The 26,501-nt window shown below is 36.5% G+C and overlaps 1 protein-coding gene across 2 annotated transcripts; it reads right to left on the bottom strand.

Annotated features, from left to right (window-relative positions):
* Window positions 1-219: 219 nt before the first annotated feature.
* Window positions 220-24,953, bottom strand: LOC149778554 (uncharacterized). 2 transcript variants are annotated; one of them, XM_089938497.1, is made up of 4 exons: window positions 24,799-24,953; window positions 7,497-7,805; window positions 2,135-2,173; window positions 220-1,082 (listed from the first exon to the last, which is right to left on the bottom strand). In XM_089938497.1, exons 1-4 carry the CDS (start codon window positions 24,905-24,907, stop codon window positions 994-996), a joined length of 546 nt encoding a protein of 181 aa, XP_089794623.1. In that variant the 5' UTR covers window positions 24,908-24,953; the 3' UTR covers window positions 220-993. The 2 variants fall into 2 exon arrangements, with proteins under 2 accessions (XP_089794623.1, XP_089794624.1); XM_089938498.1 differs by lacking the exon at window positions 2,135-2,173.
* Window positions 24,954-26,501: the final 1,548 nt, after the last annotated feature.

Genomic DNA, 26,501 nt, shown 5'->3' with positions numbered 1-26,501 from the left:
TGGATACAATTGTTAATATCTCTGAAATGTTGTATACAAAGTAAGGTCTTGGAACGGTCCTCAGTATCTGTAGCAAATATAGGCCTTACGATATGAAACAGATAGAATGTGAAACCATCAATTATTTAAAATTCAAGAAACAATTTATTTCGTAAAAGAAAAAGAAAAAGACACTTACAGAATTGTGAATTAAATTCCAAATGAAACTAAATGTTCTTTCACAGCATCCAAAAGACAAACGCTCTACTTAATAAAAACAATTATGACAAACGTCAAACACACAATGCAAATGGGATATTCGTAGCAATCCTTTGTGACAAGCGTACCTTATTTACAATTGTACAAGTCCTAGAATTTGATATCCTTGTTGCGAGATGAGGGATTCTTCAATTACATTACAAATAAACGTTTCAATCACGAAATTGTTTTCAATTTATTCGCTAACTTCTACTCCCTGCCTTGATCATCCTGTCACAAATCTACTACGTTTCTCTCTGTGCAAAACAAATTAAATAGGATTATTTTATTATGTGATCTCTTGCTGTTTTATTCAATTTCATTGAGACTAATTTAACCTTTTGCCTATCTCACTCATTGGAGATGATTCGTGAAATTGATACAATTGAGCGACAAATTATCACAATAACACTAAAATATGATATTCCCTATTCAACACAGAAATTGTCAAGGAAAAAATATTTCTTGGAGATAAAGTTGCAGTGTTAATTCTTGGAATGTAAAACGGATATGTTCATCATGAAATAACAAATGTGGCTTTAAACTAACATAAATATAAATTTATTCATATGGGATGAAGGTACGCATCTTCATCTGACTGTAGAGGAAGTTCTTGCAGGTTCTTTGGAATTATAGATGTCAATCCTAAGCTTTGACTTGTTAAATCACCGTTTTCGTCGATAACTGTATGTAATCCTCCTGTCGTATCTTCTTCTATTGTCCAGTAGTTAGCAGCTGAAACTATTTCTCTACGTACTAATTCAAAGTCTCTGTCAGTTCCAAGGCTATCATTTGGCGGAACAATCTCCACAGTGGTGCTGCTGTTCCTATTTGGCTTAAAACACCTGCAACGTCAATAACAAAGCTTACAATTTTAAATACGCTACAAAAAATGTGAAATACTATGTCAAGAGTATAATAAAATAAAATGAAATTCGTAATTCCTTTTTAAATAAATCGATATTTTGTCCTTTGATTGTACAGATAATTACATGGATTGCACGCTTTGTAAGATTTACTTTGCACCATATTTGTTCAAATTTAAGCCCTTTTAATATTTGTTTTGGCGGGGTAGCATTTTAAAAACAGGGTTATTTCTAAACATTCTGATCATCGACTAAACAGTGCAAAATTATACCTATTTGCTTTGGAAACAGAAAGAAATTCATAAAGCCGTCGAAATAAAAAAAAATGGTTCGCTCACATTAAGCTTTGTTAACACTTAAAGCGGCACTGTTAATTGAGTATGGTTAAATTAAATGATTCCACGGTTAACATTTCGCAAATATGTCTTTAAAAGAACTGCAGGGAAGAATACGTTTTCATTGCTTACCGTTTTCGTAATTTATACACAAGGAATCCACTAATCAAACACGGGAGAATTGCAGCTGTGCCTAACAGGATGTTAGTCAGAGAAGGCGATTCTGTTGTCTCTGTAATATTAAGCGAGGATGCCTTAGAGATACATCATTTGTGAGACCTTATGAAACACACTGAACACAACATTCACTTTTTCCACCCATTATTGGCCGTAAGCGACATAACCTGATACTCAAACAAGGGTTCCACATACCTTGATGTCTCGCCAACAATAGCGCAGCTTTGGGGAGACATAACACCCTGGTACAAAGATTATCAATATAGTAATATCGTACCAAAGATCCTATTGAAAGTAATCTGCAATACATGGAATTTTCACAGCTTAGCTTAATCTTAATATTGAAAAAGTGGTTGGAAAAGTTAAAACTATGAAATAAATTATAAGAACACAAAGGAAATAGTTGCAACCCCAATATATATATTGCCATAAGAAATCCCAGTTGAAACATTCACAATCTGACAACACCAATTAAATGTTAATTATGTTATTCACTGTGAGTTGAAAGTGTTATCTTACCAGAGACAATATTCCCCAATGTGTTCGGTACACTTGTACCTGTAAAAAGTGAAATTAACATAAAATTTAAAGAATTATCACTGACAATCAAAACAAACAAGCATGTTTGGTTCTGTTTTATATAACATCAATACACTAGATGCAAATCAAGAGTTGATATAGGAATGGACTGATACGTTGCGTTGGGTAAACATTGCAAAAATACTATACGAAAAAGAGAACAAAAAAAAAAACAAACAAACGAAAAATGAAAAATGAAATACTAGAGTGTTAACACGGAAGAAAAAAGAAACATTTAACTCAACTAACACAAGCCACAACTGAGAGAGAGAGAGAGAGAGAGAGAGAGAGAGAGAACGTTCTATAAGAAGCGTGTACCGGACATGTACATTTGGCACATGGACATAAAAGGTCTGGTAAAAACCAAAAACAAACATGTCAAATGTGCAAGGCGAATATAGAGAATAAGCCAATCACAGATACAATTTGAAAAGCAAATGTTTGAAATAAATACCACTGTTTATCCGGACATGGCAGGCAGCCAGTTACAGAGATTCGACCAATAATTATTGACTTTAATAACATCCAAATTTGTGCTGATATCAGAGCCGTTTACCGATGACAAATTTCCAAAACCACTGAAACACTAGACCAAAATGACTAAATACATGAGAAGATATGTTTACTAATACTAATGAAAGGCTAAATAAAATAGCTGTACTACTTAGACAGAATCGTATTCATTACTTAACGACTCAAATATATCAGATGATGATTGCCATTCTGACAAGGGTGTCATGGAACATTTTAAATTTATAACACGTGTGGATCTACATAAATGCTATGTCAGGAAAGATACTTTAAAATGGTATGATATATTTGGCGAGGTTTCAAATGGTTTTGCGCAATATTAACAGGCTTTTTATGCATGTTTGATACCACTAAATGTGAAAGTGAGAACGTTTTGACAGATTGTGATATGTTCCTGATGACTGCGTGGAAGAAGAGGTGGAATATTAATGCTGCCACATATATGTGGAATCAGGTCGCGAAAGATACATTGATACAGATGGTAAGACAAAAAATAATAGTGACCACAAAAGGTCATAGTCAAGGAACATTCATTATAACCTAAGTTATACCAAATCTGTATGAGATAGTTCATGGGCGAATGAATGATGAAAAGAAAACATACAATTATATGGACAACTGATTACCAAATCAGATGGATGGTGTACCCAATCAGATGGATGGTGTAACCAATCAAATGGATGGTGGAGACAGTACATCTCACAAGATAAGATTTTCTGCTGGAAATATGACAATATGACAATGATGACAGCCACGTTACGCAAGTAGATTTTCAGCTACCGTGCCACCTGCACGATATTTCAAGGACCACGTGTTAGGTCAAAAAACTATAATTCCATTTAATTGATCATTACATGCCAGCTATATTAAATCACAAAAGAGAAAAATGCAATCAGATATAAAACTTACAACGCTACATACAGTTATTTCTGAGAATAAGAGAGATACATAGGTGGTGTGGTGGATCAATAAACATGATGAAAACAGTGCATTAGATTTACGACAACGTGGAGACAAAAATCAGTAAATGAATTTGAGAAAGAAGCTAGCATACGGATGGAAACACGAGTACATGATAAACGGATGGGACTCCGGAAAAGAAAAAGAAAAGTTAACATATGCACTGATGAAAAACATTGTTTCCAATGTCAATAAACTTTTCACGTGGAGCAATCATTGACATTGAATTAGCACTAGTTAGTTTGAGAAAAAATGATCAAGTTAGAGAAAGTAATATGAAGTTTCTTTACAGTGATTAAGTTAAGCAAGTGGTAAGTAAACTAATTCTGATGCAGCAAGATATCCAAAACAAGTTTGGTGTAATAACCAGAGGGATCGTGACTCTTATTCTTTATGTTGAAAAGGAATGCTCTTTTATTTACATGAAGGACAACGTCAGATTTTACGACACAAATTACAACAATGGTTGAATATTTAATTTGAAGGAAGCTAATAAGAACGTCTCTGGACATTTCAAATTTGAACAGTGTTCTTATGATAAACGCCTTATGCAAACTAGATACAGATGCATTTTGAAAATCTGTAGCAGAAAAAAAAAAGAATTTAAAACTTGAAATTGTTTATTCAATCACAAGAAACATTACAAGGAAACAAATTTACGAAGATCTTATCAAGAACGGTACACTCAAATTTTGTCTCAGCGGGAAATATACATGAAAGCTGTAAAGATTTTTAAATACTCATATTTATCAGCTCATTGAACACAATTCCACAAATGGATGATGCTCCCAGTACTGCCCGAAATTCATATTATATTTTGCTCCCTATCTGTTCAAATATTCATCACCTTTATGTTGAAAATAAAATGTTAAACAGCTTGTATGTGCAAAATTAGTTTTGGCATAGTAAATTTGTATCTTGCAAATGTTTCATATCGTAGCTTACTTAAGACGTGTCACTAAGTTCAGTATTGTGCTTGATGGTTAGATTGATAAGAAACAATCTGACATTTGATTTTATTATGTAAGAAATCAATCCCCTATTTAAAGTTTTGAACGTAATCTCTTTCATTTGTAGCATCTTGCAACTGACTGAGCAAAGCGAACATGCATTCTGCGTATTCGTATTATTGTATCATGTGATTCTATAGTTGAAGTTTAATTGCTAATATATGTCAATTGAGAGTTTTGAAAAACTATTGGCGCAACATGCATCATGAATATATAGGAAACATTATAGTATCAAGATCTGCATATCTACTTCTGGTGAAAGTTTTACTCAATTTTCCTTCATCCGTGTGGGGTACAATATCTTCCCATACTATGCAAACTTTGCTATATTTATGGCATTATTTGTAATATAACGTTTCATGAATGCATTAATGCTATACTTGGTAAAATTCGTGTCCTGAAAAATACATAGATATATAAGAATTGCTACTATTACAACACCTTCATAAGTAATATTCGAGATAGCTTTACAAATCCTTATAATTGCATCAACATGTTTTATTTCTTTATCCTTATTTAGCTGAAATTTCATATATCTGCTTGAAGGGTCTTTTTTTAAAACTTTTATCTGTATTCTAGCTTTCCTGAGCTTTAAAGGCAATTAACTTCATATTTTTGAATATCTCTTTTCTCTTCTTCTTATTAACCGGCAAAGACATCGTAGTTGTCATGTCGCTTTTAAGGATACCATTGTGTGTGTATGTGTAGCTTTAACAAATTTTCAGTATGCAGTGTGACAGCAATAGGGCATCACGCCACAGACATGTGGAATCATGTCCCACCCAATCACATTATCCTGACACCAGGTCGACCAGTCCTAACACTAACCTCCTAATGCTGAGAACCACGTGAGACAGCTGTTAGTACAATGTTTATAAGACTTTGGCATGATTCAGCCATGGTTTGAACCCGAAACCTAATGCATCCGAGGTGGATGTTGTAACCACTTAGGCCACCGGAGCGGTCCGACGCCAATGTATTATTGACCTGCTATGCTTTACTATGTACTTTCGTTCGTGATTGACAGATTTTAAAATATTATGCAGTAATCACAGTGCACTTTCCACGACTGTCACATTCTAGAAGGACGTTATCTTTGAAAAACACAAATGGTTACCAGCTAACTGATACTGTTATTTTTATATTATAGCTCCATGTGTCCTCAGTGGAAATAAAAAATTTCGGCACATTGTCATCGGATAAGAGATGTTTTCATTACATCGTTTATTTCAGTCGCGTTATGTTCTACTGCTAGTTCATGACTGTGAATATATTCAACATACTCTTTAAATTTTTTACTTTTATTCTTTTTATATATCGTTACGGATATATATGTTATATATTAATTTATAATTCAGTTTTATTTAGGTCCTTTGTGTGTAACTTATATTTGAATTATTTACGTTTATATTTTTTTAGAAACTTGATTGTTTGTTGGGTAGTACGTCGTCTTGATATTTAGTTTAAAGAAATAGACGTATATATATATATATATATATATATATATATATATATATATATATATATATATATATATATATATATATATATATATATATATATATATATAATCATTAATAATAATGACAATTATTATTATTATTATTATTATTATTATTATTAAGGTACTTCAAAGTCTATTTGTGCACGCCATCCTTAGCTAGAAATCCGAACCCTAAAAACTACTGATGTCGTGCATCCGGACCAAGAATAAGTTGCAAGGAAAGTACTCGAAATGTACGGGAAGTCACTTGTTTGGCATCCATGATCTAATATTCAGCTCAGCAGACAAACCCATTTATATAGTCGTAGGTATAATCAGTATCATGTACATTTACTTATTTGTGGGCGAATTTTGAAGGTTAATATTTTGTGTGTGCGCAATAGCTGTGTGTTCACTCAGGTTCCCCGAAAGCGCAAAGGCAAATTTAAGGCTAGATTTAGCGTAGGTGTGCAATGTGCATAAGATCGTTAGTTACATCTGGTATCATGAAAAAGAATTTAACATATCAAATTCTTACAGGTGTGTTTGTATCTAGACTATTAACACGAAATAGTGTTACGTCGAGAAAAGTCTGATCTTTTCGAAATAAAGAAACTGTAAATGCAGATGTCATGGTCGTAGGGATAAATTTCTTATGTATATACTATCAACTGGTTATCGAGTTATATTACTTTCTTTGGAAACATGTTTCCGTTAAAAGTCCTTTTCAGACGAACATGATTTATTTCTTAGTCTCTATCTCTTAAATCTTAAATGTATCCAGAATTAAAACTACCGATTGGAAGTGCTGTGGCAAATTATATCAAATGGTCAAGAGTAGTAAGGTTGTCATTATAGATTGCTTCTGAATGTCGTTTAAGAAATCTCCCCTTATCAGTGATTTAACAGCCTAAATGTCTCAATGATTTGAGAGATCAAAATCAGCGTAGATGGGATCAGTTTATCTACTGCTTAACGTCTCTACCCTGAAATTCTTTAACACATTTAATATCGGCTTATGTTTAATAACTTTTCCAGTTAAAACATATTCAAACATGAATCTCTGAATTTTGGTTATTTTTCTTTCTTGTCTTCTTTGACTCACTTTTCATTATTGCAATACCGCCACGTTTAACTTGCGCACATCTGTTTTGGAGAGACTACACACACACACACACACACACACACACACACACACACACACATATATATATATAATTGCGAACTGTATCATACCATTTGAGAATTAACAAAGTACGTAGTGTTTATTGCTTTTTATACAGTAGATAAAATCTTAGTAATAAAATATTTAACCAACCTGTCACCATTATGTGTACTGTGTATATATCTTCGTCTTGCAGCTGTCTCTTGGCACTGTATAGTCCTTCATTATCTTTTGAAATGTTTTTGAGGCTAATGGTCAGCTGAATTTCGTGGCCTTGCCGAGAAAAGGAAACTTCCATTCCATCCTTCCACTCTGGTTCATTATAGGAAGTATTTCCATCTGCCGAGATTGCCAATATTTCCGTATTGTTATGTGTTACAGAAATCAAGTCACCCGTTGGGTTATGAAATGTCCAGGTCCAATCAGCATTTGATCCAACTTGACACTTGATAGTCTTTGTATCTGTATTAAATATTGTGCGCATATGCAACAGAAAATAAATTATTCTTATTAATACAAAACATTGAGTAGTAAAGTTTTAATGAACTTTTAAACCTTCCAGTAATCTAAGGCCCCACGACAGAATTTCCTAAATGGAAAAACCACAGGTTCAATATTTTCTAACAAGAAATGTTACATCACAAATTTAACAAGTAGCAGTTCTTACCGTAACAGCAACATCAAACTTTCCATATATCTATAAATGTAAGTAACTGTGAAACTCCTATATCTGGACTGATTCGTACAGATTATCCGTTTCATAGCACACCGGGTGCATAGAATCGTATGTCTTAGGACGCATCTCATTAGCAAATATTCATTCTTATATCGGGGCCCCTGGTGGTCGAATTGTCTAAAGCGCTTGCCTTTACCGATCACTTCTATCTCATCTCTGTCTGCGTGTGTTACATTTTTGGCTCAGTCAGTATGGATATATGAGAAAGATGCCAGTTGCTTCCCGTGTGTTGGAGGCTCTTACAGGAGTTTCCCTGAGTTTTTCCTCAACCAGTTATACTGACGGCTATGAATAGCCTGGTTTACTTTGAGCAATGGCGTGAAACCCAAAACAACAACAATCTTAAATCGACAGATGCACGTATCGTACTGAAAGAGGAAATTACATTTAAGATGGAAACCTTACGGTGGAAAATAATTTCAGAAGATAGAAACACTTAATTAGGAAAAGGTGTATTAAAAAGAGTAAATAGTGCGTTACTACACCTCGATATAATAATGGCTATTTGGTGCCAACTAAAAGCATACGTCCATAAAAATGACAAACTGAATTCATAAATATTTAAGAAAATAAATTCTTCCTAAGGAATGTACACACGAAATAAAATAAGATTAAATTAAAACATAAATATTGTAAAGTATGTAAAATGTTGATAAAATAATGACGAATTTCAACACATGTGAAATGATGCTTCTTTGAATATAATGACTTTCTCAGGGGAAAGTGTATAAACATTTCAAGTTTTACTCTATTTTATTTTGTTCTTCTACTTTATGTGTTTCTTCCTCTCCTAAGCTGGACAGTTGCTTTCAATGATAAATGGTAAATTAATTGTAGCTTTGCTGGATTATATGTCTAATTGGTATTGCGTGGGGAAAGAAGTATCTGAGATGATCCGTTGACCTTATTTTCTTCCCAGATTCCATATTCTTCTATTGACCAAAATAACCCATATCAATAACAGAGAAAACGCTACATCCCAGACTACGTTTGGCCTACTAATTTTTCCAAACATGTGGAATTATAGTTGAGGTTGCTTGGCATGACTAAGTTAATTACCTTTTTATAAGACCTTTATTCAAAGAGTGCTATCTCTAGCGGTTCATATTTTTGTCTTTTCTAGCTTAACATCTTGCTTTATATCCATTGAATAATTTCTCCTATAAGAAAAAAATTATAAATCTTTTATTTCAAAATAATGAAACCCTCCACATCATGGATACTTGTTTCCTCTATACAGATATATCACATAACGAAGGAAACTGAACTTGGAAGGAGTCGTGATATGACCGTCTCAACCGAACCCTTAAGATGGTGCACAATTACTGATGATGTGGAGAGCAAATTGGTAGGGGTACAGGAGCAACTTAAGGAATTCTTCGGATTTGATAACAAATTTCATCCTAGAATCAAATTCACGTTGGAGTCATCAGATTAATTCAACATATTCCTCGATACCCAATAAATTATACAAAATGAAACACAGGATCTTACTTTTATTGCAAATCATCCGATTGCTACTAATATGTCTTATCTTCCATTTGTCGTCCTAAACATATAATCCAAAACCTTCCATTCCGCCCATGTGTTCGCATAAAATGTATCTGCGCAAACGAGAGGACATTCAATGAAGTGGTTGGAGGATAGTATAGGGCACTTAAAAAAAGGAGACATATAAACAAATCTCAAGAACAGGCTACAGAAAACCTAGGCCATGTACCGAAGCAATCTACTCAGAAACAAGTCTAAGACCTCTAACAAGCATAGCCCTTTCCCAATAGCATATTACCCAGATGCCTCAAACATATCACAACTTGTCTGGAGGCACCTACATATTACTGCATTGTGTACTTCTCCAACGGAAGTGTTTTCAGCATATTTTTAGAATCACATACTTAAGTCCGCCATACAATTACAAACACCACTTTGTGCAAATCAGATGAATTCAAAACATACTATTGAAGAAGGGCGTAAGTAAAAACAGACGTTTGTCACCTTGTCAGCAAATGCCCTTGAATACCACTATAAGAGTTAATTAACTGCTGGTGTCACTTAAAAAGCAAGCAGAGGTCTTGATGTGGCAGGTTTGTGCCACCCATTATGTTGGAAAAACAGATGACTTTAGAAAAGGCACGAACAAGTACAAAATTCATATCATTAATAAGGCAAACATGCTAATATACTTCTTGCTTGCGTCTTTATTTGTATGCCTTATCCAAAGATAACAGCATAATTTCATATTATTTATTATATGATTATGTTCTTTTCCTTTAGATTAGACCTCTTCTTTAGTCTGAATAATTTTGCTTAATAGTTCCGATATGTTAATCCATCTAGTTCTACAATTGTCACTCTTCTCGTGTGTGTGTGTTTGTGTGTGTGTGTGTGTGTGTGTGTTATTTATTGTCCCTTGATGATGACTTTGGTTTATAGGTCTAAATGTATCTAAATAATTGTCTTTTACTTCCCAGAGAAGTTTTCTAACACTGGTGTCATTAAATAACATAGAATGTTGGTTTGCGGTTTTGTTTTGTTTCTTACGAACGTTTTAGTATTCCAGCAACAATCAGGGCCTTTATCTATGTTGTTATGATGCTTTGGTAGTTATAAATGTAAAACACATTTGTAAAATCGCTGTATATCGCCGTAATTTAAAAACATTCTTGATTATTCTACAATGTTGCATAAAGTGTAAATGATAAACTATACTGTTATTCAAGGACGCAATCCAAATTTTCATCTGAATGAGATAGAAGGACATGTATCTTTCCAAATAACTAGTGGTGGCTTGTTATATCTAAAAGCTAGTAAAGGGTGCAATATTTCTAAACTGTTTCTCATTTTCTTATAAAATGACTACACGCAATATGCTTGTGACCTTTTTGTCTGGAAAATTACCCGAAATTTGATTCTCCCCATATCATTTCACATTCGTGTTATCTTAGGTGCACATCTATTGCTATGAACCTGTCAAGACCAACAAAAAATTTCAAGTATCCTTTAAATACTGAAGAGAATTTGTATTGTTGACTCACGGGTAATAAATAAATAAATAAATAAATAAATAAATAATCCTTTTGGGATGTATTTGAAATCTGCTGTTTCTCTTTATTTCACATTCTAACCAATCTTTAATATCCTATCCCGCCCTTCCCTCCCTGTACTTTCCCAAGCGTTGTACCTTAGGGTAGCTCAATGAAGTGTGCATATATGATAGTTTTAAGACTTTGATTAAGTCCGTCCTTAGGCCTGAAATATATATATATATATATATATATATATATATATATATATATATATATATATATATATATATATATATATATATATATATATATATATATATATATATATATATGTGTGTGTGTGTGTGTGTGTGTGTGTGTGTGTGTGTGTGTTGCTTCCCTCTTCTCCTTTGTGCATGGTAAATACTTTTCTAACTGTCGCCACATCTATTCGAAAATAAATCGACAGAAACGATACAAAATGAAATAAACAAATGGCCCATCAGTTGGTAGGTGCCTCCTTCATTTATTGAGATTATTTTATAACAATAGAATTCCTTAAATATATTTTCATAAAATATTTTTAATGTTTCTAATCTTCTAATTTTTATGAATTAATAAATAATATTTTAAGATATGACTTAATTATAAAAAATGCTTTATACTTTTATAAATAGATTTTGTACAAGTAGTATATTTTATACTTGATATGGACTATAAATTAATACAAGAATTAATTTTCGACAAATGCTATTATTTTCTGAGTTTAAACTACATTAATTTTTCATTAGCTTTTAAAATGAAATATATGGAGGTCGAATGAACACTCGAACATGAATACATTGTTCTGGAAATGCATTTTATACAAGAAGAACCAGACTAATGTTAGCACACAAGTAACCAGGTAGGAGAAAATTTATTCAAAATTGAATCGTTAACTAATCACTTGAGGTGTAATTATCTAAAGCAGAAAGGATATATTTGAAAGGTCACCAGAGCCATCTTTTTATTGATCTAAAGGTTGCTTATGCAAAGAGCTAGTCAGACATTTGCTGAAGACATTACAATTTAAAACATGTTTGATTCACGTTGAGGAAAATTGTGTTAAACAGGTAGGATTTAAACTATTTCAGTTTTGTCCTCCTTTCGTTTTACATGCGACAAATCTCATTGAATATATCTGGTTACTCTACTAGTGAACTGTGAACCGACCAGTCAACAAAAATTTGTTTCACAGCAAATCCCAAGAACAAAGTAATATTTATATTTTGGTAACCTTGAATTGCGTCAACATTATGTACAAAGATAAAAATATGCTGTAGTTTACTTCTTAAGTGACTTTGTACAATTTTATGTTGTATATCACTTATCACTACGAACAAAGGTGTCATGACCATGTCATTAAAAGTAATGTCACCACAAGAGGCTGCGCCTATCAAGCTCCTCACTTATTTTGTATAATAGATGTCTACATCCCAGGAATGATGAAAATAAAAACTATAACAGGCTCATGGGGGGGGGTGTTTAATAAGGTTGTTTAATAGTCTCTATATCAGTACATCGCTTCAAAGTACTCCCTATTCACTTGTACATACATTTCCTATTGATTATCCAATTATTATCAATTACCCATCATACGATGTCAATTTTAATTCACGTTGTGAAATAGTATGCATACACTAGAATCATGCACTTCCACCGCCTGGTGGGTTTCAAAGTATCTGCTTATGATAGTCTTTGATACCTGATATGTCGCTCTATAAAGTTTGATATGCTTTTTTGAGAAAACTTTGGGAAAGCATTTTTCCAAAGTAATTTGGTGTTCTGAAACCAAATCGTTTGATTGCGCACTCTGTTTTTCGATATTTTTGGACCAACGTTGCCCCAAAAGAAAATGGCCGCCATACGACATCTCAAACGCTCATTCCTTCAGTGCGTGTGCAAGTTTGGATGTGTGATAAATCTTTGTTCTTTGGGTCTAATACCACGCTTGTATTGCCTAATATACACTAAGCGCAGCAGAACAAATTATATATATATATATATATATCTGTGTGTGTGTGTGTACACACACACAAACACACGAGAATGTTTCCAACACTTCTTTGTATTAGTTTTCGCCAATTTCAGCTAAATGTATTTATTCAGTTGCTGCTGGAATTGTTTCTACTCTTGAGGGCATCAGGGCTTGCAAGTTTCTTCTTCATGCTAGTGTAATTGTGCAATCTGAATTCACATGACAGAATGCCTCTGGGAAATGTAGAGCAAGTGATAAATGGTTTGCTGACAGTTGTCCATCTTCCATTCCCAGTAGTAATATCAAACTATGGGTTTTGCGTCTTTTGTCCCCATTGGGGACATTCCATCCGTCCTTGCCTCTTCTACCACGACAATTTAACTAAACGAGCATTGCCTATGGATCACTTTTAATTTTATCCGCGGGCGCTTGGACACAAGTGACAAGAGTGATTCATTCATGGGTTTAGAGTCTCGTACGGATTTCAGTGACCCAAAATGTCTTGAAAAAAGGGCAAAACTCCAGCCTTTGATACAACTTGAGTAAAAGCTATATCTACTCTGTTGTGATTGAAGAGACAAACTCCTGCAGAGTGTACAATTTCATGCAAGCTTATGGTAGCGAGCAATACACACAATGCGGGCTAATCGATCAATAGCCCGCTCGTTGCATGAGGATTATTTACCTTTTTTTGTCTGTAGATCCACGCTGTTTCTTTCTCATGCTCGTAACTGTTTGTTATTTCCGATTCTTAACAGTACAATCGCAAACTCGATTATTTTACCCTCGATTGCTGCCGAATACAATGTTTTGATCTTATTGAGACATCTCTTTCAGGTGGCAAGTACTTTGGAGTAGGTGCGTATTTGTGAATGCAGTCGCATTGAAATTAATTGATTAGCACCACCAGAGACTCCGGTTACTCTTGCTACAGCATCGACAGTAATACCTACAATGGTTGATGTTGTCGCATCTGCAGTCACAACAAGGTCGACAGTTGCTGCCGCAGCAAGACAGCAAATACCATCTTCGACCAAACATGTGTGCTTATATTTCACTATCAGCTCGGTTCTCTTAGTACTTTTATCTCGCAGCTGGTGTTCCGCTTCGGTTATTACTGAGGCTTCGTCGTAGTTCTTCTACTAATATTATAATCGCGTATTTTAATTGCAAGACAGGCAGGCTTTGTCCAGTCACATAACCACGCACAGGCGCAATACGTACACAAACTTCTAACTAATTATTCTTTTATACTGGCACAATTTTCACGAAGTTATAAAATAATCTTCCTCCGGAATACCTACATTCTGGTGGTTTGGTACGCCTCTCATATAAAACACATATTGCTCCAGAGCTATTTACATCTAACGATCGTCTTTGCGCAATAACTGTTGCACGAACAAGTACATCCTTGTTGAACGACAATCGAGATTGTATATCAGCTAAGTCAATGTTGATGTAACATATTGTATGGTGAACATACATGGGGGAGGATACATCGGGGAATGCCACTTCTCTTATTCAGAAACAATCCCCGAGAGGTTTTACCTCTGCTGCTGTAGTCAACTTTTGGAAGTTTGACTGAGCGATGATTCCAAGCTGGCTAATAGTTGCTAGTGCACATTAGGCTGAATCCATATGGCAATTTCTAATTGACCCTTTACAAAATTATATGACAGTACATACCGGTTTGAAGCAGATATTCGTCAAGAATTGGAGCATAATTGTTATCAATGTTAACATCCGCTGCTTGCTGATCCAACTCCACGTCTGTAGATTCCTGTAGATTCCGCAACCTCATCGGTTAGATTCCATTACTTATATAATAATGATAAAATCTAATCTTGAACAGAAAGCCAAAAACGGTCGAGTAACCGACAGGATAAACGTTGAGTAATTCAAACTGAATTTAATTTCCGGTGATGTTGATAATGCAACTGTGTAAAAGTGTAAATAATCACTGGCCGGCCTCTCAATAAATGAAATTAAGGGTACAAAACTAATTCGTAGATACCGCTTTTCAGTTATCAACATTCCCATTCGAACCCACGTACCTTTACTTCCAGTTATGTTAACAAAGTATGAACCCGATACACGCACCTTTAAGATGTGACGGTTAGATCTATGACAGACATCTTTAATATGAGAACTTAAAACAAGTCGTCCATGGTAAAATTGTATCTCATTTGGGTTTTCTCCTTCTTTGAGTACTATTCCTGTGATTGCGCTCCCAAAAAATCACTGGAGGTGCGGCCACGCTAGCGATTTGATTAATTATATATTGCCTTGTTGCAATATTGCCTGTGTCTTTGAGACACGCAATTGATACACCACTGTCTCTGATTCCATCTTTTTCAGTGACTTCAGCAAAATTTTCTGCGACATCGGCTTACAACTTGATATTAATGTATTGAATGTTTACGTTCAATGTTTTCAACTTGCCAGTTTGATTTTCAAAAACCACAATCCCATCTGGATCAACTATAACAACAATTACTAGTAAACTCAGTCGAATCAGCTTTCGGGGCAAATCGTTTCGTATTCTCTTCAGCACCGCGTCGTCGAGCTGAGTAACGTCCGTAAAAGTTAATATACCTTATTGTATAATACCGCACGTAATTTAATATGAAATCAATAAGTTTGTGCGGGGTCGGTGAACGCTCCAGTACGGGGTCGGTGAAAACTTCAATGTCAAGGTGACCACATAGGGGACCGTGCTGCTTGAGTGTACTGGCATAGTCGAATGAACCCAACCGATGTTTGCGATACTTAGATAAATAATTCAAAACCTCAACTGGCAGTACAAGTCTCTACGAGTCAGAATACAAACTATGTTGATGTGTTACTACGTATGTGACCCATTGAGTGAGAGGACCTGTTGATGATTCCAGACTGATGATCCAATTTCACGTGTGCGTTGCGCCATCGACGCAAGTTCATCTAGAGTAAAAACACAGCGAAAATGTTTGATCTATTTTGCCATCGCGAGTAAATCAAGATTGGTCAATGGATGCTTGAGAAGCAAGGGTACTATCTTATACAACCGGGTATCGAGAATATTCGATTACTGGAGCCTGGCAATCGATGACCTCTTCCTTTTTAATACGGCCGTCAACCGCCTTTTTCAAAGCCATTCCTGCTGCAGTCCTTAACGTTGCAGAACATGGACTCTTGTAATATAATTGACTTCTGGTCAACCACGCGGAGACATTTTCTGTCAATTTTGCTGCAGAAAGGTTTAGTGCGACTCCACAATTATTTTTCATTGCGTTTAATTTGTACAAGTTAATTTTAGGAAGGCTGATTTTCACTTCGTGATATGATTATTTAAATAATTAACACGTCCAATTATGAATTATCTACAGTTGCATTGATGACTCTCATTTATCCACCAGCACTATCTAACAACATTGACTTGTCAGCATAGCACCGATAGCCACTACCAGCATCACATGCAAGACGATACATGTCGACAACGGACTGTCTGAACAACTCCAGGTCTCCCAGTCGAAAGTAATACGTTTGGTACAGTGTCATGTTCGGAAATCTGCAAAGCAGTTTCGAAGTTTTGATGCGACCACATATTTCTTCAGAAGGTTTTTGGGGACCGTTTAACCGCAAAGAAACCTCAGTCACCTCTATGTCATTTTGATATGAGTTTGGACGACTTGCAAGTTGAAGCGCCACAAACACTTGTTTTATTGCAATAAGACCAAGCAGAGTACTATTTTGCCCAGTAAATTGTCCCACAATAGATGTCGGTGGGTGTGCGTCTGTGGTATATGTTAGAAACCAAAACTTTGACGTGATTCCCGATTCCAGATATGGCAACAAACTTGATCAAATAGAACATGAACAGGATAACACAGGCACCCACAATATTAATGTTTCTAATACAACTCTACCATCGGCAACAGCTGCACCACGCCAAATTGCGTCTTTTGGCGTTTTTCTTGCGGGTTCTGAGGTAATTCTCAAAATGTCAGGCCCGATATGATATTCAACACGTACCAATCGTGTATCATCTGAAATGTAGTCAGGCCAACCAAACATTGATCTTATGGACGACCGTGCAATATCATCCGTACACGTTTGAGATTCATGTCAGTTGCAAAATGGAGTGTAGGTTCATAGGCACGTACATAAATTTTAGAGCGTTTGCCGGTCAACACCGATATTCTTCGTCTAATTTCTTCATTGATCGATTCCATGTCGTAAGCGCTAGAGGGAAGTTCAATAATAAGCTAGTTTGAGCCAGTGTCTGCTGAAAACACAAATGAGTTACTTGGGGCAAACCACCAAACGGTAGGTATCGGATATTAGCCCAACTGTAATACACTCGCATAGATGCTATTGTGATCTCAAGTATTATTGAGTCCTCAACCGTAAAAGGTACATACATGTCACAATTAATCCTGGTTTGTGGATGAGATGGTGATCATCAAGGTCAGGATCTGGGCTGTATTTACAACTACCTGTTGCATCGCAGCATATATTTCACGTAGCATACGCATCATCACAATTATGCCAGAATTCGTAATTGGTTAACGAACTCCGTCATATATATCATGAATATCTTCAACATGAACATGCATCAGCACGCTGTATATGTCTCTGTCCATGCCCTCAGGAACTAATCCCACCAGTATTTCCAATCGATCCTGCAAGACCGTTAGAGTCACACAACCCATAACCAAGATTTTTGCCCATGATTGTATATACATTTTATTGCTTTTTATCCATTCGACGTATTCTTTTATTGGCAAAATTTATTGTATAGGATAGTGTTCTTCTGACCACTTCCTAAGTGTTTCTGCTTCTGCTTTATGTTTGCCCTCCTGTTGAAAGTCTTCTTCTCCTTCTTCTTGTGGGCGAGGACCATTTCCCTCCATCTGAGATTGTCGTGGTTATTCATATACATCTTCATATGCTTCTTGTAGTCTTTTACATTCTTTTTAATGTTCTTGCCGCCTTTCGAATTAGCTATGCCACTCTAAGCCTTCTTTCTCCGAGCTAAAGTTATATTTAGGTTGTCGGGCTTGCCAGTTCATAAATTCCTGAAACTGAAGCTGTGTTTCTTCTTCATGTGTTGTTGGTTTGATTAGGCCATTTCCCTTTTCTGGTGGAGGCACAGGTGAAGCACGTTGTTGTTGTCGTTCTTCTTGGTAGAATGTATTTATTTGTTTATCAACTCACTATGTGTTCTCCATCGTGCTAAATTCGGGTTCAAGTTGTTATTATTTTGCTAGCCAGAACGTTGATTGTTTTAGTCATTGCTGATTATTACGTTGTTCTTTGTCTTCTGTTGCAGCGATTGGTGTAGGTAGTTGCGACCTAGGACATTGTTTCTGCGCATGTTGTTTTGGTAATTAAAGCAGTGGTTGTGGTTGCATGACTTGTTTGCCTACCGCGACAGACATCTGATACATACATGAATGATGTCTGTCCTTAAATGGTATGAAGGGAGGTTTCACAAAGAAAACAATACACCGACACTGAGTGTGATTTTTGATCGAGTACTGAATTTGTATAAGTGTGAAGAGTCTGCTGAAGATGAAGCGTTATTGAAAGCTTTTATGAGAAGGTTTGGCCCACTTGTAGTTTGCTCCAGTCGGTAGGTCTGTAAAAAGCAACGACTACAAGAAATGTTAAGATATCCTCACACATTGTTTCCTTACAGAATTGAGGCGGATTTTTGCAACTGAGACTTGTACTCGGGTGACACGTCTGGTATTCTGGCAAGTACCTCTCCCACATTCTCGTCAAGTACACCAACAGCTTCTTCAACTTTCTCCTTTGGCTTCCTCAATCGCCTGTGGCAAACGTGTGATGGACGCTGCAGATAATCTTACTTCGGTTTCAACAAGCGCTGCCTCTCGTTTTCCGGTTGTTTTGGCAGCATCAGCTATTTCTCTTGTGGGTTTAAACAACGGCGCAAATGTTAGTTCAAACCCGACTGCCAAATCTTCTCGTCCAGTCTGTGGCGATATCAAAATATATTTGACTTCTATTACATTTTGAAGCAATTTTAGGTATTTCTGGGCAGCTTTACGGCATCGCCTCTAATTCTCTTCTATGGTATCACTACCTGATATTTTTATATGATTGCATTTTTGATTGTTAATTGACATAGCTAAGCACATTCTATAGTTACCCACTATCAGTCGTGATCCACGCAAACATGTCACGAAATGCATCCCACTTGTGGTCGGCGGTACATGAATATTTCCAATGCCATAAAATATCATCAGCATATTAGAGTTGGCACGTACCACTCTTGGTACATGGGTGTATTGTTGATGACGTGCGTGTTTTTGTGTTCACTTCGTGAAAACGTGTGAGGGATTGTATTGACATTCAAGCAGCATATTATCGTACACTACAATACTGTTTCATTTATAACCTCATGGTCAATGATTGTTATGTCGTCACGGTGGAAACTAAATCGATGGAATCTCAGCTTGCTGTGATTGACAAAGTCGTCTTAGTGTAGTTGTTACTCAACTCTGTTTAAAAATCACCTGTTCCATAACCATGCTTGGAAAGTTCAGGTGTTGCATATGCGTAGAAATGAATGACGGAAACGTCTTTGTACTAAACCAAGAACATCTTCGAATTTTCTTTTTCGTGATCCCATTAAAATGTTGTCTGTCGTATAATACGATCATATATTCATATTGTGTGAGATGTCTAGGAAAAAAAGTACCAGCAATCAAAGTCGATTTCAAACACGTAAGAGACGAGCAGCATTTGCTAGAACTTGTGCTCGACGCGGAGCAAAGACGTTTACGTATATTAGGAAATCTGCAAACGGTTTTTAATAAAATTTCACTGGCGACGGTCAAATCGTGGCTGCCTTAACAAAGCTACCAGGGACACGACAGAGTAGATATCGAGGTGAGAAGCATCTGTCTGGATACAATTAATGTGGGTCTGGTATACGACTTGATCTACGATTCGAGTCTATCAACCAACCAAGGCCTGGTGAAACACCTATCAATCGCGTTGATGCCGCGTGTTACCAACATTACCTTGCTTATAAAACATGCAGTGATATCCTGGTGCGTCGACACGCCAACGTAAAGCTTATTTATGAACTGAATACAATTAATCCACCATTTGGATAACGAATTGGGATAAAGAATCACACGATGGGTCGTCAAAGGCGGTACGAAACGAATATTGCACTCAGCTGCACTCATTAAATGTAAAATTATACTAATATAAACAAGCAATGTAACCCAAAAGCCGGACATTGTCCAAAATATAACAAAGTCCACGCGAGTACTAGAGAGCTGTAGCTGCCTTGAAACGGTTTGCCAGTGGATGGATGGCCCAAAGAGCGCAGTGGCAAATTTATTTGCCAGTACCAAGAAAGGATGGTTCGATGTCCAAACACCATATGAAGTACATCAAACAGATTTGTTATTTCTTCTGTAATCGACCAGGCCGATTGCGCACCTATAAATACCCGCTCACCATTTTTGATGCGGCCAGCAGATACAAAGAAGCGGAGCCTTCACATAAAACGCTCTGCAAGTGTCGCGGATGCACTCGAACGTATATATGGCTTAGGTCCGCTCAGGTTGTAACCAGTGGATCCTGGCAAGGAATTTATTAGATCTGTAGCTGATATCAGATCAAATATGTGGTGATGGTCAAACAAAATGGGCGAGTAATTGTCGATCATGTCAATATATATCGTGATAAAATCTATTTTGCAACGATTTAATCAACTCTTGCAGAACGGTTATTATGTCATCAGTACGCACAGGAATTACTTATGAGGCCAGAGCGGTGTCAGGAATGAGTACATTACTTCCGTTCGTCATAGGAGCATTAAATAACCCACGACAGAATTTAAACCAGCCAATACATTTGCGCAAATGACCATCACTGTTACTAAACAAATGTATTTAAAAGCCAGCAGCGTTACAACTACTCGGAGACATGTTTGTTCAGTATCTGTATGAACTTGGAGAGTTCGAAGGCTGACAACCACGTCACGCATATAATCCAATATAGTCGAGGTATTCACGATCTCGGAATAAATTGATACTAGAAGACAACCAGGCCGTTACTGTTTGTGACCTTCATCAAGTGGAGCAATACATAGTGGACTTTTTCCTCTGAGCCGAGCATTTGTGCGTGTGGAATTGCAAATTGTTCCACCAGATACGTAACCGCCACCAGGATGTGTGTTAATCGGATCATATTTGCGATGTTTGCTAATTCACGACCATCCCGAAGACATTTCAGGTACAGTTCGTGCTTAACATCTTTCTGCACAATCACTTTTGAAAACCTTTGTCTTTTTTGTGTTTTCTACAGAGCTCTGCGGTCCGACCACAATCGAGTACATTTCAGTTCGCAGTCCCACATACACTCTGATTGGTTTAATTGAGCATTCGTCCTTGAACTTGTCGACCATTTTTTTATTAAACAAGTATGCCCTTTCTGGCGATCGCTGGTATCAAACTCATTCACCAAACTTGGCTGTGCCATGTCAGGGTAGATATCATATTTGAGATATCCATCAGTAGCGATTCAGTGTCAGTGTACAGCATCTTGATTATGTTGGACTCAAAGGTCGGGTCTGCAACGTGCCTTCGAAATCTGTCTTGCTCCTTATGATCGTTTGCGCATATTCTCCCAGGAGTATCCAAACACTGCATTCACCATGAGCTTGAAACAGTCCTTTTCAAATTCATTGATAGCATTTGAGTGTAGGTCCGTATTCATCTGAACAGAAGGAGACATCCAATCTTGCTGGAGAAACCCATGCATTATATTAGAATTTTGGTTACAAGCATCCAATATAAATGCAACTGCAAATTTCTCATGTGCGTTATATATTAGTGTTTGGTCCGAAGACGCGGTACCAGTTCAGTACATTCGGTATATTTGCTGCCTGATTCATACACGATCGAGCACTGCAACACGGAAAACCACGTACCGCGCACCAAAAGCGCTTTCGGGGCTACTGGTAATATTTGTGTGCTTCGTCAAAAAGCTCAGGATATTCCATGTCATCTTCAAAGAAATATCCTCGGTCCTTGTCGATGTTGTGATTTTGCACGTCTTTTTTATTGGTCAATGTGTGCAACATCGATCCACTAAAACCCACCAATCGGATATGGTTGAATCATGACCCACCAATAAAGGTTATTGATATATAAATACACAGTATAACTGTCATGTCGGCAGGGTCATATTCTACCATGTTTGGGTTGTTGGCACAAACCTATATATGATTAGCCATGGATATTCCACAACGAAGTGATCGCTTGATAAGCGGTTCTTGTGAATGTCGGAGAGCAATTCTAGCTCGATTTGGTCTTGGACAAGAATGCTACACAGTCCAAGCTGGTGACGAAAGGTAACGCGTGACATCGAGTTTTGTACAAATGCATGGCAGTGTCACGAAATTTCTCAAACACGTCAGCGATCAGAAAAACATTAATACGTAGATACAGATCATGACAGTCATTGTGTTTTTCCATTCGAATGTGGACCAAACTTTCTTTGCAATTTCATAGTCGTCGGCGGAAATACCTTCAAGTGACAACGATGAATAAAACTCTTTGATCAGTGGCACATCTATTTCAACAAATTCGATCAAATCGTTGATGTACTCATAGGGATACGCATTTTTTCTCGTTAGGTGTTCTCGATGTTCTTGGGGATTACACTTATCGGTGAGTCTGATGTTGTGGCTACTGCTTGAATTATTAAGTGACCATTGTGCCCACGCAGGTTATAAATCACCACAGGGACTCTGGTCTTGTTGGGATAAATTCTCAACTGCAATTTATATGCTTTGTGTGAAATCACGTCTGTACGCGCTAGTGATATGGCCGTGGTCACGGACGTTGGAGCCAGGAATTTCACTTCCATCGCCGAAAAGACTTTGTTTCATCAGTGGACAGGCTTTGCTCTTCAGCGAAAGCTATTTAAACAATCCAGAAGTGAGTTGCTGCGAAAAACGTAAGAATGTTATCACCAGTAATAATGATGCTTGCTGGTGAGTAGGGCTGCTATTGAATTCATTTTGCCGTAATTTCGATAGATCTGAGAAATACCTCAACTGTGCCTGTGAGCAGTTCTTGAATGTTAAATACTTGTACGCAAAGTCTGCATGGATATTTCTTTCCTTTGTTTTTGTTGTGTCAGGTAAGTATTCGCCCAAGATTCTTAGTGCGTTATTAATTCTGGTTCTTCCTTTCACTCAACGGTAACAAATCAACCTGGTTTCGTCCGTATTGACCATGGATGATAATGGCAGTGGATGAAAGTGTTTGTCATAAGCGAACACATTTAAAGCGATACCTGACTTAAGTGTTACAAATATTTTCAATGTTGCTTTGGTAGTCTGCAAGGGAAAGTCTATATCGCCAAAGTTGAGTTCACCAAGGTGTTTCTGATATTTTCGGGGCATGTTTTAGTTGCCATCAACTAGATATAGCGCCGACAAAATTGCCGATTCAAAAATCTGATGTCAGAGTTTTCACGTTGATAAGTGACCTTGGTGGAACCCAGTTTGTTTTTGCTATGTAACTGAATCCACGAAACGGGTCATAGAGCGATAAAATGACATTGGCTTGTAAACATCTTTCGAGATCCATCCCGATTTTAGATTGGTGTATTTCTACAGCCTTTCGAAAATCTTTTAAATGTCTCTATTTATGCCATCATTGATGATGCTACTGTCTTCGTGCTTCGGAAACAGGCGAACATAACTTTGAATCCATGGTGTAGTAATTTTAATTCATCCTTGTCATGACTATGGGGCGTAACCCAATGCGCGCAAAGAACAATGTATGCCTTGACCCCAGCTTCTTCAAGGATTTGTAACAAAGTTACGATTGCAGGAATTATATTTATCAATAGCTGAAGAGCTTGTTTGCCTGGTGTGCATGTGTGTGGGATAAAGGTTACGTGACTTTCCAACTCTCCGCTATGTTTCTGAAATTTGAATTCTGGTACTTGTGATTGTTGTGTCTAAACACGAATGTACTCAGCCGCTTTCGTAGCAATAGCAGATGCGAGATGACATTTTTGTTCATCCTCAAGCAAGAAGACCGGTTTATTCAAATGTGTCTAATACCGCAAGGATGTCAGCTTTCTTGCGCCTAATGATATTCCCAAATTATATGCATGTGCAATCGGCATTGTAATATATCAAGAGTATTGGTATAGGAGCGAATTCAATATTGTTGGTTTATCAGCGAATTCAAAACCTGAGATTCATCGGAACACTAAACATTTGGACATGGGAATGAACTTTCAGGAATTTCGGGGGATTTAATTCAAATTGCTATAAATTACTTTTACATTTTCGCTTTGTATTGTATGGAAATAAATTATTTATTCAATGTGACTTAGTCTAAGGACATAAAGTCGTAGCAAGAAAAAGAAAACATTTATAAAATTCATATGATTTTGTAGAAAGGAGATGATAATATTTGGACTTTATCAAATAAGACAATTATTTTCTCAAAATAAATATTACTATGTATCTATCTGAATATTTATTTTCATTTAACGTTTAAACATGCACGTATATTCATATCCAGTAATTCATGAAGAAAGAAAGAATGAAAGAAAGAAAGAAAGAAAGAAAGAAAGAAAGAAAGAAAGAAAGAAAGAAAGAAAGAAAGAAGGAAAGAAAGAAAGAGAGAAATGTTCACATGTCACCTTCGAAGGTTTTCGAAATAATTGGTACGGCGAAGAGTACCCAGGATAAAAAGATCAGATATTTTCTTGCACACATCTTCCCACAAGTCCACCGAAAAAGCAAATTCATATCTTGAGTAAACTGCCTTTTCAACCAAAATTGTATTGTTCACTGATGAAACGAAACTACAAATGTCCATTGCAGAACACAATGCATTGTTTTTACTGTTGTTCTAGCGATGAGTAAGCCGGACTTTGAACGCCTAGAAAATATGAACGAAACATACTTTCTTCAAGTCTGAAACATATGGAAATTTTTTATCTATTTAATAGTATTCAGTAGCTGCTTGCCTTTCTCTACATAGTTTCGTTTGCAGTTATTGTATAATTAGGCCCATTTCCACGAAACTCCTCAACTTGAGTGCTCAATGAAACAAAAATAGCGTTTGGCATATGTTTCATATTTGCCTCATTGTTGCAAAATACACTTTAATTATTTATTTTATACACTGATACTTTTGAATATCTTGTATTTTAAATTAATGTTTGAAATTTCTATCGTAAGTAATCAGAATTGGACTCTGTGCGTCTACTCTCGTTGATGAGATTAGTAAATACAATCTTCGAGATCAAGATACATAAAATTATAATTAAAAAAAACAAACGGCTTGATGATAGATGTGAAAGCTTTAATTCCTTGCTTCTTATCTGTATCTATAAACATGATTATATGAAATACATTTATAATCTAATGCAACATGATATAGAAGTATTATTCACACCTAGCTGAAATCAAGTCATAATCGCTAATAAAGTAAAGACATATATCCCTATATTATACATTGCATCTTAACAAGGAACAACCACAACTTAACCGCTGTTTGTGCGTTGCAGAAGACCCAGCTTGATGCGCAGGATACATTTTCCTCTCTATATCGTCGTGCCCCTAAATCGGCTGTTGTTGTGATGTGCGCGCAGTTACCTTTGGCATCAAGCACATCATTAAGCACATCACAAACTTTGAAGTAAAAGGAATCATTGCTCATGATGTGACGGCAAAAGACAAAGTGTGGGTGGCTCTGCTTGCGTCCGAAACCGTTTTGTTAGATACGTATGAGCTCAGCCCTTCGCCGACTGTATATTTGTCTACCGCATTTACCGCATATTTAATGAGAGCGCTGATCTGACCAACCCATATTTATCACACTTGCATCTATATAAATAAGACGATATTGCCTGATCACTAAACTTAATTTTAGATTTGGCTGTGCTTGTAATTACTACTGCCTTCATTTTCATCCTTTATACTTTGTACACCAGGTGGACAGCGTTAATGATGATTGCAGACAAAACATTTTAACTTTGTACAAGCACGGTGATATCTCCCAGCATGCAATGAAAGTCAAACATGTTCTCTGATTTCACGAGAAACCTTATACACGTGGGCCTTTGACGTCACTGCGATCCTCCGGAAACCAGTGAGTAATGGTGGTATATCAAAGAGTACACTGAGGCTGATGATGCCTTGGGGATCTTAACGATCGCGATACAATCAGTGGTGCGTAAGTGATGAACAAGAGATTAATGAAAAACGTATTTGACTAAGTTGACCCTAAGGATGCTTGTCGTTAACCTGATACCAGGAATGTCAGCCGATCATGCGTACAGGCCAATCGTCCTCTTTTGATCTGATGCCCAACTTCACGATTCGGAAACGTGGGAGT

Source organism: Sinohyriopsis cumingii, chromosome 17, assembly GCF_028554795.1.
Source record: "Sinohyriopsis cumingii isolate HCF-2022 chromosome 17, ASM2855479v2, whole genome shotgun sequence".
NCBI lineage: Eukaryota > Metazoa > Mollusca > Bivalvia > Unionida > Unionidae > Sinohyriopsis > Sinohyriopsis cumingii.
The sequence above is the reverse complement of the archived record's forward strand: the minus strand, read 5'-3'. Positions and strand labels throughout refer to the sequence as shown.

Bases quoted from the DNA above. Each gene is read 5' to 3' on its own strand.
- LOC149778554 (XM_089938497.1), bottom strand. From the start codon at position 24,907: ATGAATTTGCTTTTTCGGTGGACTTGTGGGAAGATGTGTGCAAGAAAA. The intron at 2,174-7,496 runs GTTGGTTAAATA...CACTTTTTACAG, and splicing joins AGTACACATAATGGTGACAG to GTACAAGTGTACCGAACACA. The intron at 1,083-2,134 runs GTAAGATAACAC...TTGACGTTGCAG, and splicing joins ATTGGGGAATATTGTCTCTG to GTGTTTTAAGCCAAATAGGA.